This window comes from Vidua chalybeata, chromosome 3, assembly GCF_026979565.1.
Source record: "Vidua chalybeata isolate OUT-0048 chromosome 3, bVidCha1 merged haplotype, whole genome shotgun sequence".
Taxonomy (NCBI): domain Eukaryota; kingdom Metazoa; phylum Chordata; class Aves; order Passeriformes; family Viduidae; genus Vidua; species Vidua chalybeata.
The window spans coordinates 95,010,607-95,023,573 of record NC_071532.1 but is presented as its reverse complement, the minus strand read 5'-3'; the positions used below and the strand labels follow the sequence as shown (position 1 = coordinate 95,023,573).

At 36.2% G+C, this 12,967-nt stretch overlaps 1 protein-coding gene across 1 annotated transcript in view; it reads left to right on the top strand.

The window, feature by feature from the left end:
* MYT1L (myelin transcription factor 1 like) overlaps positions 1–12,967 on the top strand; it is a 220,988-nt gene that overhangs the window by 136,956 nt on the left and 71,065 nt on the right. Inside the window, exons 6-9 of the mRNA XM_053938244.1 lie at positions 191–1,168; positions 5,773–5,907; positions 8,408–8,498; positions 10,789–10,896. Of these exons, the coding sequence (XP_053794219.1) occupies positions 191–1,168; positions 5,773–5,907; positions 8,408–8,498; positions 10,789–10,896 (1,312 nt within the window). The remainder of the gene's footprint in view (positions 1–190; positions 1,169–5,772; positions 5,908–8,407; positions 8,499–10,788; positions 10,897–12,967) is intronic.

Below are 12,967 nucleotides of genomic sequence, written 5' to 3'. Positions count from 1 at the left end.
TATAGAGAATTCAGTTCAAATGGGTCAGCCATAGTGTTCTAAAATTGCTGTATGATTAACGATATTTGACATGCAGTTTGTTTTCTGTCCGTGCGATTGCAACAACAGTTCCAATTGTAGCCACTTTTTTCTTTTCTTTTCCTTTTTCTTTCTTTCTTTGTTTCTTTCTTTGTTTCTGTTTTTTATGCAGAAGACCATCAAATGAATTGTCACAATACTCGAATAATGCAAGACACAGAAAAAGACGATAACAATAATGATGAGTATGATAATTACGATGAACTGGTGGCCAAGTCATTGTTAAATCTTGGCAAAATTGCAGAGGATGCAGCATACAGAGCCAGGACAGAATCAGAAATGAACAGCAATACATCCAATAGTCTGGAAGATGATAGTGACAAAAATGAAAATATTGGTCGAAAAAGTGAGCTGAGTTTAGATTTAGACAGTGATGTTGTTAGGGAAACAGTGGACTCCCTTAAATTATTAGCACAAGGACATGGTGTAGTGCTTTCAGAAAATATTAATGACAGAAATTATGCAGACAATACTTCACAGCAAGACAATAGGAATATGAACTTTGTAATGCTAGGGAAGCCTGTGAACAATGGACTTACAGAAAAAATAGTGGAGGAGAGTGATGAAGAGGTGTGTCTCAGCAGTTTGGAGTGCTTAAGGAACCAGTGTTTTGATCTGGCTAGGAAACTCAGTGAGACAAACCCACAGGAAAGAAATCAACAGCAAAACATGAACACTCGTCAGCATGTCAGGCAAGAAGATGACTTCCAAGGAAGAACACCAGACCGGAATTACTCTGATATGATGAACCTAATGAGGCTTGAAGAACAGTTGAGCCCCAGATCTAGGACTTTTTCTAGCTGTGCCAAGGAGGATGGTTGTCATGAAAGAGACGATGATACCACCTCTATTACTTCAGATAGGTCTGAAGAAGTGTTTGATATGACAAAAGGTAACTTAACCCTGCTTGAGAAAGCAATTGCTTTGGAAACAGAGAGAGCAAAAGCCATGAGAGAAAAAATGGCAGTGGAAGCTGGAAGGAGGGATAATATGAGATCATTTGAGGAGCAGTCTCCAAGACACCTTTCTGGAGATGACAGGAAGCCTAAACCAAGTGACGGCCATGTCAAAAAGCCATATTATGGTAAAGGTAATATTTCTATATACCGTATGTTATGTCATGAGAAAGTGTGAGCTATGTTACATTTTTGCATAGATTTCTGAAATGAAGTTATTAATTCCACATAATGGGAACTTTATTAAAATTGTAGTATGACATGATTGTAACATCACATCATGCTATGATTATAAAATGAAAAAATTAATTCTGCAGTGTTAGAAACATGTATAGTATATCATTGGCTAAATTAAAAAAGCAACTTCTCAGGGAAACAAAACGAGATCATGTTGAAAGAGGCAAAGATTTTTCTCAATGTTTTAATATATTTTGTAGTAATAATTAAAAAAGAGAATTATGTTGCAAACTATATTGAAGGGGGAGGTTATGTAGCAGATAGTCAATCAGCTATGAAGTGCATATATTACAGATTGGATTGGGTAGGTGGCATCATGACTTATAAAATTATCATCAAATGACAGTTATTGATGAAGCCTCTCCTGTCTAAAATGTAGAATTGCCTGATAGAAATTGAACAGTATCAAAATGACCGATAACATAAGATAAGGACAGTGACTGCGCATTAATTATCTTAAGATAGTAAGGTAATGGAAAACATTTGCTATGCAAGGCATGGTGTGGCCTGGGCTGAGATCAATAGCAATTTCTTTCTTATGTGCATTCCACTTCACTGGTTTCATTCCATTGTGGAAACAGTTAAGGTGCTGCCTTGACCATAATTCAATAGAAGAGAAACAGAAAAAACCCCAATAAAACCAAACCAAACAAAAAAAATCCCAACAGACTAAAGGTTACCTTTAGAATGCCTTTAATTTCCAGGATTATCATGGTGATGGTGTGTTTATATTATGACACCCCTCTTTAATGTGTTTACATCTGTACATGTAGGGCCATGTTGTATTAAGTGTTCAATACCTCCTGAGATTCATTGAACACCTCTGATTCCCATTGACTTTAGTGGAAGTTGAGGATGTGGTATTTCTTGGGAGATGCTAAACAGGGACTAGGTTTATCTTATATTTGTTGTAAAAATATTCGGTTTGCTTTCTACAACTGAGATAGTGGGCATTTTTCTCTTTTTTTATAAATCCCTGTTTGGAAAAAGTAATCTGCCTGTGACATTCATGTAGGCAGACAGCATCTTGATCCAAGAAAGTTTTGGTCATTTTTCACAAGTCTTAAACAAAAGTAATGATCAGTCTTTTAGAAAAGCATGTAAATTACTTATGTCAAGCACTGCTGCAATGTATTTTAGTGAAGTTTTGCTTGTTCTAACCACAAATATATAGTCCGGTGTATGCTGTAGTAACTTTGGGCATTTGGGGAAGACAGCTTTATTTAGTTAGTGTATTACTGCATAGCCATGTGGATGTTGTGCTAAATGTTGTTCACATATGACCTATTATGGTTGCATTTCCCTGTGAGTATATGACTCTAAAAACACAGAAAACATGGCAAACAAAAAGTAATTTTTGAACAATTTTTAAATTCTGGTATTGTCTAGCCTTTCCAGTCTATATATGGCTGGGAAAACATTTTTGCATATAGGCATGCTGGCTCCAAAAAGCCTATATTATTTCTGACAGTGAGAAATGTGTGGATATCCTATTTTAGTAAATTCTATAGCTTCTTTGAATCATCCTATTTCTTGGGGGCTGCAGGCTAAATTGGTAATAGGTCCAAGGCTCAACCAGGGACTAAATACTGTGGGAGTTTGGACCCTGAAGCTTTGTGGAGTGGATCATTCTTCAACTTCTTAGTATAAAAAGAAAAAAAATATTCCCTTATTAAAAAAAAAACCAAACCAAACCAAACCAAACCAACAACAACAACAACAAAAAAACAACCCACCAAAAAAAAAAAAAAAAACCCAAATAAAACCCCAAAGAAACCTGAACAAAAAAAAAAAAAACAACAAAAAAAACCACAGCAACAAAAAAACCAAACCAAACCAACAAACCTGTGGGAAAAATTCTGTTAATTGTTGAGAGAAGAAGTTTGAAGTAAGACAGTCACTTATATCATTTGTTCTCCAGTCAGATGTTATCTTCCAAATACTGCTGGAAGACATACCTATGGAGATGCATGATATAGTTAGGTGGACAATTCTTTGGGAACACAGGTTTGCAGTGAGAACTGCCTCTTGGTTTCAAAGATCACTGAAACAACCATTAAGAGACAACTATTTTCTCCCTGCCACTTTAAGCTTCCTACACAGGTTTTCGTTTGAAATTTTTGCATTTTGAAACCTTTTAAAGCCCTTTGACAACCTTCACTCAGGAAATACTTCCATTGTGGCAAGGAGTAAAAAAAGGTTGAAGAGTTTAGTAAAACTGCAATATTTCTCCCCAATATCAGAAGAGGATTTACAGAACAAAACCAGTGTTTTGCATAAAGTTGTGAAAAGTTTACTCAAATGTCTTCCATTAAAAGCAATGGGAAATTGTGCAAGTGCAATTTTATGCAAGTTTTGAAATCATTAAGAGTAGTACACAGCATCTTTTCTGAGTCATTAGACCATAAAGGCTCTTAAGGATCTGATGTAGATGTGAACAGAGAGCAGCATTTGCTTGACGCTGTAGGATGCAAGTGTCTAGATCCTCAGCTGCTCTAAATTACAATACCTTCACTGACTTTGGTGGAGTTCTAACAATGTCGAGTAGTTAAAGTTCCTCTAGTTGAAAGTGTCTAAAAAGCCATTATGGTCTATTAATCATCTACATTTTTTGCAGTCCTTGAATATTGTTATATTTACATAATTTATATTTCATTTACATTATCTATTCGCTTATCTAATACTTTTACACATCCCAAAGTACTTGACTTGATGAGTTGCTTAGAGTTGTGTATGTATGTAGCTGTGGGCTTGCTGTTCTAGTGGTCTCAGCACAGGCCTATCTGGCAGGAATTCAAATCCCTCCTCTGACATTTGCTCCTTCTGTGGCCTTGGGTTTAACTTCTTGATCTCTTTCTTCAATTTCCTGATGTATGAGATTATGGTCTTTCCAGGAGTGTTGTGATAACTGTATAGCACATTGGAGATAGATTTATATTTGTTTTTTATTTGTTGTTAAAGAGCATGGAACAAAGAACTGTGTTCTACAGTCCACATGCAAGTTAAGTAAAATAAAACTATCATAATTAGGGGTTCTATTTGCAAAATACAAGGTTTAAGTATGATATTACATTTTAAGAATGGGTTTAAGACATGGAGAGTCATTACAAGGAGCTAAAGATTTTATGTAAAATGAAGCTATTTTGGAAGAACTTGAAAAGTAAAAGTATATATAAAACCTACCAGAAGGAAATCAGGGAAAGATAAGTCCAAAACAGAATGTGAACTCTGGATTGTATTACTTCATGATGAAAAGAATGGGCTGTCTATGAAGTTCTACAAGTACGGAAATTTCCCCCTATTGTACTGAGGGTTCTGATTGTTGAAGCTGTGATGGAATTTAATGTAAAAAAGGCTTACTGGAAAACAAGTAGCAAAATATTATTTTACAGAGATGAAAGCATAAATACTGAAGCCGAGAAATTACAAGAGCAACATAAAATTACTAAATGAGGATAGTTCAGATTGGTTATTAAAAGAAATGATAGACTGAAAAAGTTATTGGTGATCTTGAGCCAAAACTGTAGCAGTTTGAGTATCCTGCATTTTATCCCTTTAATACTAATAGGAAAATCAGCAATAATGTCCAAAACCTGGCAACTGTGGTCAAGATGATAAGATGTAATTTGTATCACGTGCTTGTCTGGAAGAATATATGCTCTACAGATGTTCTGTTAAAGGAAATAAGCAGATGAAGTTGTGTGAGAAATTTCTAAATCAGGATTAATGTCACCAGTATTCCATTACATCATTGGCAGAAAACTTTATTTTGTGGAAAAAATATCTAGTTAGACTTTTCATTGATTTGTAGTCAGAAGATCCAACAGTATTCTAAAAGGTCATTAACCTTTCAAGCATATGAATATTCAAATGTTACATATGCATGTTGGTAATGGCCCAGATTTACAGTGCAAGCAATACTTCCAGTCATTCTGATTACAATGTTTACTCCACCATAATTTATTGAAGATCAAGGAATATTTATGTAATTTTACCACTTTGTAAGGAATTTAAACAAAACAAGAGTTATTTCCTCATAATGCCTTGGAAAAGGGATTTTTGTGGAATCATTCTACTGAAGAACTGGGTTTGCTACTCTCAGGACATTGAACTGCTATGACAGTACATTTGCAGACCTTAACACATGAGGCAAATAAGAATGTAAAGAAGGGAAACTCCAACTAAACAGTTCCCAAATGACCTTTCACCCTTGAGCTAATGCTTGCCAGCAGAACATTGATTGACAATGGTATGGCTTTGCTATAAAAAGGTCATTTTCCAATCACTATGAATGGATATTGCTGTGATCATGGGAACCTGCAGTCTGAGAAGAAGATAACAGGATAAAAGTGACAGAACTGTGATAAGAAGTAGAAGGGTTTCTTTTTTTTTCCAGTTTTCATAATAACATTTACCAAAGAGTAAATGACATGATTAAATGAACCTTCTTACAGAAATGTGAAAAGACTCATTCACTTGACACATTTGTTGTAAATTATAGATCCCTCAAGAACAGAAAAGAAAGAGAGCAAATGTCCTACCCCTGGGTGTGATGGAACTGGCCATGTAACGGGGCTTTACCCCCATCACCGCAGTTTGTCAGGATGCCCACACAAAGATAGGGTCCCTCCAGAAAGTAAGTTCACATTCTTTCATGGAAACTGGGGATAAAACTACAAAAACTTTTCTAGCATGCTTTTTAAACCTTTTATTTAAAAAATTAATTTCATTTTTCAGTATGGTTTGTCTCAAGTTAGTCAACTGTTCTGTGTTATACTTTTTCCTTTATTCCATCATTTCCATTCTTTACTAACTTTACACTAAAAGAACAACTTTTAAAGCTGTATTCTTTGATTTTGAGAATCCTAGGTTATTTTTTAATAGACATATTTAGTCAACAGAGAAAAAGGTTTCCAGAAGATGTGCACTGCTTTTGCTTCTGCGTGCTAATGTCACATCAACTGTCCTTATTGTCTTGTACAGGAATAATTATTCCTGAAAAACTTGCAACCCCTTTCCTTTGTTATTGTTGTGTCTGAAACATAATTTATAATAAACTAGTGCATATTATAAAAAATAATAATTTGGCTGTTTACTTAGCTACAGAACTCAGGATTTTGAGCAAACAACCCCTCTCAGTCACATGCCATGTCAGCAAATTTTGTGCATAGGAAGTTCACCCATGATCTCATGGACACCCACCTAAAGGCAGAGGGCTTCATTTCTGGAAGTCACCTCCTTGGCTGGTGAAATCAGCATAGTTCTATTAAAGCTAATTACTCTGTGCTGATTTTCAATAGGAATTGTCTGGATAAGATGCAATTCTCTTTCACACCAGTTTTAAAATGGAGTTACGGATTCCATTCCATATGGACCTAAAATCCTCACTGTCCATCAGCACTTCTGGACTTAACCTCAGCGAATTTGCAACAGCCTTAAGGAAATATTATAAAGATGGTCAGAACTAAAATGGTCCCCAGTTTCCAAAGGAAAGTAGATTCTGATGGACAGGAAAACAGAAGTAGATTAGCACTGCAAGAGTGGCAGACATAGCAAGTCTCCTCTTTCCTGGTACAGTGGCTTCTTCCAGAAGTAAAATAATGAGGAAGTGCTTTAGGAAACTTTGCTGTAGTTTGGTTGGTCTCTGAATACAGTAGAACAAATAAAGTAATTTCTCTGCTTTCCAAGACCCTGTAATTTTATGAAACACAAATATTTATTCAGTTGCTCAAAGTTCTATCATTTTTTTTCAAATGGTAAATAAAAAGCTCTTTAGAAGACTTTGTAAATCAAAGAAGAATATAGCTTTAAACTGTTTGCATGCTCTTGTACCTACTAAAATGACAAAGGTGAGCTCATCTCTTTTTTTCCTGTGATGTTGGCCTTGTGAAGCATGTTTCAAGAACAGCTTTAAATATTAGGAATTTCAGAGTGAAGCTTTTGCATCTATACACATTTTATCACACTGATAATGGGGTGATGATGATGATGGTTATCTTTTAATGAGTATACATGATTTAATTCTCAAGTCTCTGAACAGCTTTTATTCAGTTCTTAACTCAGTCAACGTATCTACTGATTTTATTAGATTTTTTTTTTTTGAGCGAGAACTAAATACAGGCTTCCAGACTACTTCCTGTGTGAAAAAAATGAGAACTTCACAAGGGCTGGATAGCCTTTTTCCATTGAGTGATGTACTGCTATCCAGCTCTGAGAGATGGATTCAGATATGCCTCATGTCATAAAAAACTCTTCAGTGTTCCCAAAAAGTTCTTGATAATTTGGCCCTTCATAGCATGAGCTTTATAATTTAGAGGGGTACTGCTCTGAGCAGCCTTGGAGTAAGTTTTCCATCCAGCTTGCAGTGGATGTGGATGTAAATCAGTTTACTTGCTTAAGCTTGTACCACTTATTTATTTTTTACATTTTTTCTGCCATCCCTCAATTTTTAAGTATTTAATTTTGGTTCTTAGTATTTTGAAAAAAAAAAAAATCACATTTGTAGAAAACACAAGTGGAAAATAAAGGATCCTTTCTGCTTGCTGTGTAGGTATGAATGATGTATCTATGTAGAAGCAAGCAGAACTGGCCCCTAGCTCAATCGGGCTGCCTTATAGTTAGGGTTAAATTCTGTTCAGGGTTGTACTGAGGTGTGTTTCAAATAATTCAATCTTCTACCAGTATAACTTGAGAGCAGATTTTCAGCTCATGAGTTTGATACTGTGTTTATAAAGCTATGTATTAAGAATACATACATTTCCTGAAAGAATTTTTCCAGTCTGTAATTTTGTTTTGTATGGTTGCTAGCTCACCCTTTACTGTTGAGCTGGTCTTTGCTCAGTGGTTTTTTATGAAGATGTTGGGCGTCTTCTGCTTCACTGTTGCACCAGAGATGCATTTGTTTATAGGTTCTGTAACCTCCATAACTTTCACTGTTGCCCTGTGTTAATGAGCATAGGGTCACAATACTTACTTTCCTCATCAGGCTTTACTGGCTATGTGTGTCACGTGTATTTTGAGGAATGCTGGTTGTTAATGAATCCTGCTTTGTTTTAAAATGGTTTCATATATACTGGGATTTGATTTTTTTTTCTTGTTTTCATACTCTGCTGTTTTCTCTTACTCTCCTTGTCAAGTTCTTGCCATGCATGAAAATGTTCTTAAGTGTCCTACACCAGGCTGCACAGGCCGGGGCCACGTAAATAGCAACAGGAATTCCCACCGAAGGTAAGGATGCCGTCGCTGGACACCAATCTAGAGGGAACAGTGCCTCCGAACTGCAGCCCTTCTAGCAGTCCATTGGTGGGGGGGAGTGAGTGTGTGTCGTTGTTCTGTTCTGAGGATTGACAGATGGTGCTTCATGTGCTTTATCCATTTTAAAGAGTAACATTTATTCATGTATTTTCTGAGGAGAACGAGTGTGCGCTTGCTGTAGTATGGATGAATTGATCCACGGAAGACATTTTAAGCAAGCTTAGCTTTTTGAGTGGACTTTCTTTTTTCTTTCTGTTTTGATATTTGCTGAACAGCAGTTGTACAAAACAAGTGGTATGACTCCTCATGGGTGTGTTGCAGGGAGAAAGAAGATTTTTTTCAGCAACATCAGGATTAGGACAGAGTTCTTGTTCTCACACTTTACTCTCCTCAGAAATTTTTTCTAGTCCATGAAAAAAATCTACTCTAATCCTAAATTATTAGGGTTTTTTAATACATGAGGAACATAATTTTAAATACACAGGTGTTAACTTTCTTACTGACCACAGTCTTAACCCCTAAGTACTTATTCAGCTAAAACTGTATGAGAATCTTGGCTGTTTAAGAAACATTAAGAACATGTCTCATTGCACTTAAAAATGAGAAGGCAGAATTTTTAGAAGTAAGTATTCTCGTAAAAATCGTAAAAAAAAAAAAAAAAGATGAGGGAAAAAAGCAACTTTTCCATAGTTTCCTAAGATTAGTAATAGATTCATAGGGAAGGGATGCTATTGCAAATTAAATTCTGCCAAACAAATTTTGAAAACGTTACTTTAGTGTTCTTCATGTCATAATATTCCCACAGAACAATAATAAAATCTTGCATATGCCTTTAGAATTTTAAAAATCCAGAAAATTTAAGAGGATAAAAGGCTTTAAAGGAATTGTGCACTGTTCCTATTATTGAATTCCTTTTTACTGTTAATTGTAGCATGAAGGCTTAAGGGAGTACAGGTACTGGACATTCAGTCTTACCAAGTTCTGGGTTACTATAGCCCGTCATATCAGCTGTATTTCCCTCAGAAGACTCTTGTAGGTACCAGCCTGCCTGCAATAAGCTCTGGTACCCCGTCTCTGCAGTTATGCTGCAAATAGATGCAGCAGAAACCTTTGAGGCTTTATGGGAATTACTGCTGCTTGAAGCAGCATTCACTTCTGGCTGAATATCCACTAGAATATTTGAGGTGTCTGAGGAAGAGCATGTCAGTGGAGCGCAGCTGCCCCCTGGCATGGCTCCAGAGCTGCACAGAGCTCCCTCAGCCTCTGCAGAACTAGGGCGAGGGCGGGCATGGGGGAAGCACTCTGCAGTCTGTGCTCACCTCTTTCTGCAGCTTTTGGGGCATTTTTCTCTACTTCACTTTTTTTCTTTTTTTTTTTCCACTTATTTCCTGTAAAAAAGGAAACATCTGGGAATGCACTGATTTGCCTTTCATTTTAATTTCTATTCCTGTGGAGAGCACAGAGAGCTGCGGTCACATAAGCATGCAATAGACTATGACAAGGAAAGGAACCCCTCCATTGTCAGGTCACAGGGTTTTACAGCTTCACTAAGAGCACCATCTGCTGGCGTCAATATATTTTTTTTTTCTCAGTCCTAAATCTTCCATAAGAATCAGGCTTATTATTGCCACGTCAATAATTGTTCAGCATTAGCAAATTTAATTGAATTTCCAGTGCAGAAATGCTTTTCATTTCACATCATTTACTAATAGAAAGCATACTTTAGTGGCTGAAATTCATGAACAAACACTAACAGTTGACATGTAGATTTAGCAACCCAAGGCAAAATTTTGCACTCATTTATATGCCTAGCAAAAAGATTGGAGTTAATGGAGTTGAATGAGGTGTGAAGCAGCACAAGATTTGGCCTATATGGTGTTGTCATTTAATTGTCTTCAGGAGCCGTTTCATTGACAACATTTATAGATGCATAAAGGTCACAAGTCTGCTAGCAGAGCTGCACAGTAGATTCCAGTTTATATTCTCCTCTCCTACTGGTATGTTCCCTGGCTGACATCCATGAATATTCTACCCATGTACTGTGAGAGAAGAAGAGCAGATGTAAGATTTACCATGCAACTTTGAAAGCAGAAGAAAAGAAGTCTATTCTAAAGAAAATACACATGATCAAAACATTTTTGGAAACCCTTTTCCTTCAGATTCTTCCTGATGCTGGCTAAGGAGGAGAAGGAGTAATTGGATCAGTGCTATAATGTGAAACTATGCAGGACAAGACAATTAAATTTCCTTTCTGTAATTGCAGCCTCTCTGGATGTCCTATTGCTGCAGCAGAGAAACTGGCTAAAGCTCAAGAGAAGCATCAGAACTGTGATGTGTCAAAATCAAACCAGGCATCAGATCGGGTTTTAAGGTATTAGAAATCACTATAATACTTATTCTTATGCAGAATTCATCACACATTCACTTAATCTGAGAATTTATATTTAAATACATTGTATATACATATATATCTCCTTTAAAGAAGAGTTAGAATTAGGGCTTCTGGATCCAATTCTCACAGTGTATTTTTCCCACTCAGTTTTCATGGGGGAGGGTTGGTAATTATTTTGGCAAATACATGTAAAGCTGAAAAGCTCATTTTTGTCTTAGGCATTGTTTGGTGTAAAGATGACTGCTGGAGTGCAAAGTCTAAGAACAGTGTGAAAAAAGTTGGTATCTTTTGGGAATAAACTAATATTTACCGGTAAGTCTTGGTTTTTTCAGCAGGCTTTTACTAGTAAATATCAGTTTAAATTAAACCAGAAGCCCTATCTGCATTACCAAACTGGTAAACTTTTGGCAGGACACTTGGAAAAGTACCAAGTATAGCTTAGATTCCAAAATAACATCAGGCTTAGTTCTTTGTCTGTCTTCCCCCCATTCTTTGCCAGGAAGGACAGAGAGAAAGAGAGAAGAATTGTCTAAATTTTCATATGGAAGGGATCTTTAACCAATTTTATATGATTATACTCCTTTTCTTCATCCATGTAGGATTCTGTATTTATCTGAAGTTGCATCCAGCTTTGTGCTATTGTCTCCTCTTTTGAGATATGTGGGTGGAAAAAATATTATTTCTAAGGAGCTGAAGTGTGAAGGATGCATGTAAAGCAATCAAACTTCTCCATGATGTACCAGCCTTATGCTGATGATGCCCCAAAAGCTGCAGAATTTCTCCATGGATACTGCAATATCTGTGGGCTGGAATAGGTACATCCCTCCCAGCTGCCTCAAAGAGCGTGGAGGAAGTGCTGCAGCTTTAGTTCCCAGAATTTCCTACTTATCCCATAGTTCTCAGTCTTTAGCTGTCTTCTAGATTTAACAACCGATTGGTCTACTTAAAGTTTTCTACTATATTATCAACACCATTCTTCGAATATGCTCTTTAAAGTTCATCTAATCTTGATGGTCTTTTCAAAAACCAGCATTTCCATGGAGCTGGAAAGATAGAATTATGGTTCACATCTACAGAAGATTTTTCATCATTCCTCTTGACTGTGCTCTCCTTCCTCAGATTTGTTTTTGATGGGCTTTATCTTAACTGCCCCTAATTCAGTTTGCACAGCTTGGCATACAACATCCCACAGAGGTTTCTTAGAGAAGAGTTCTTCAAATCCCATTAGTAAAAAAAACTCCACTCTTTGAGGGAATAAAACAGTTTCTCACTTGATGGAAAAAGACAGATCAAAAATGCAATGGCTTTTACCACTGCTCATTACAGAGAAGCCACTGAAGTTAGTTGCCATAGAAAGCAACTGCTCAAAAGTAGCATCCAGTTTGCTGGCAAACTCCCTAGGATTGTTCTGCAATCTTAACTTCACTTGTGAGCTGCCTTGTGTTTCAGGTTTTATAGGCAACTCAGATAATTCTTTCATCTTGTCTCTTGCTTCCCTTTTACCTTTAAGTCACTGAAGTATTTATTTAAGATGAACTTGGCAGCTATTTATAATGTTTGTGTGCAGGCGTATTTTAAGAGTAAATCTTGAATATTTGTCTTCATCCCAGTTTCCATCCCACCTGCATTTGAAAGTTCTTACTTAAAAAGAAATCGATTCATAGGGCTTCTGTTCCACTGAAATTTTGGATTTGCACCAAATGTTCAAGATCTGAATTGCAGGTTTTTGGTTAAATATAGATTATCTTGAAACAGGATCAAACTATTCATATCACCTCATTGTATAAATAAGCCCACTGTATTTTGTGAGGAAGACGTGTCTAAAGGAATAAGCATACATAAATCAAAGGGAATAGTATGACTAATATGATTTTTGGGTGATCTTTACATAAATATCCTGATAAATTTTATGATAATAAATTCATTCAGGAAAATATTATATAATATTTAAAACCTATTTCTTACATTGAGCACATTTCACTTTCTTAGTCAACATGATGATACTTCTGATCTCAACTGAATTTATGTTCCTGTGATTGTTCCTTCCACT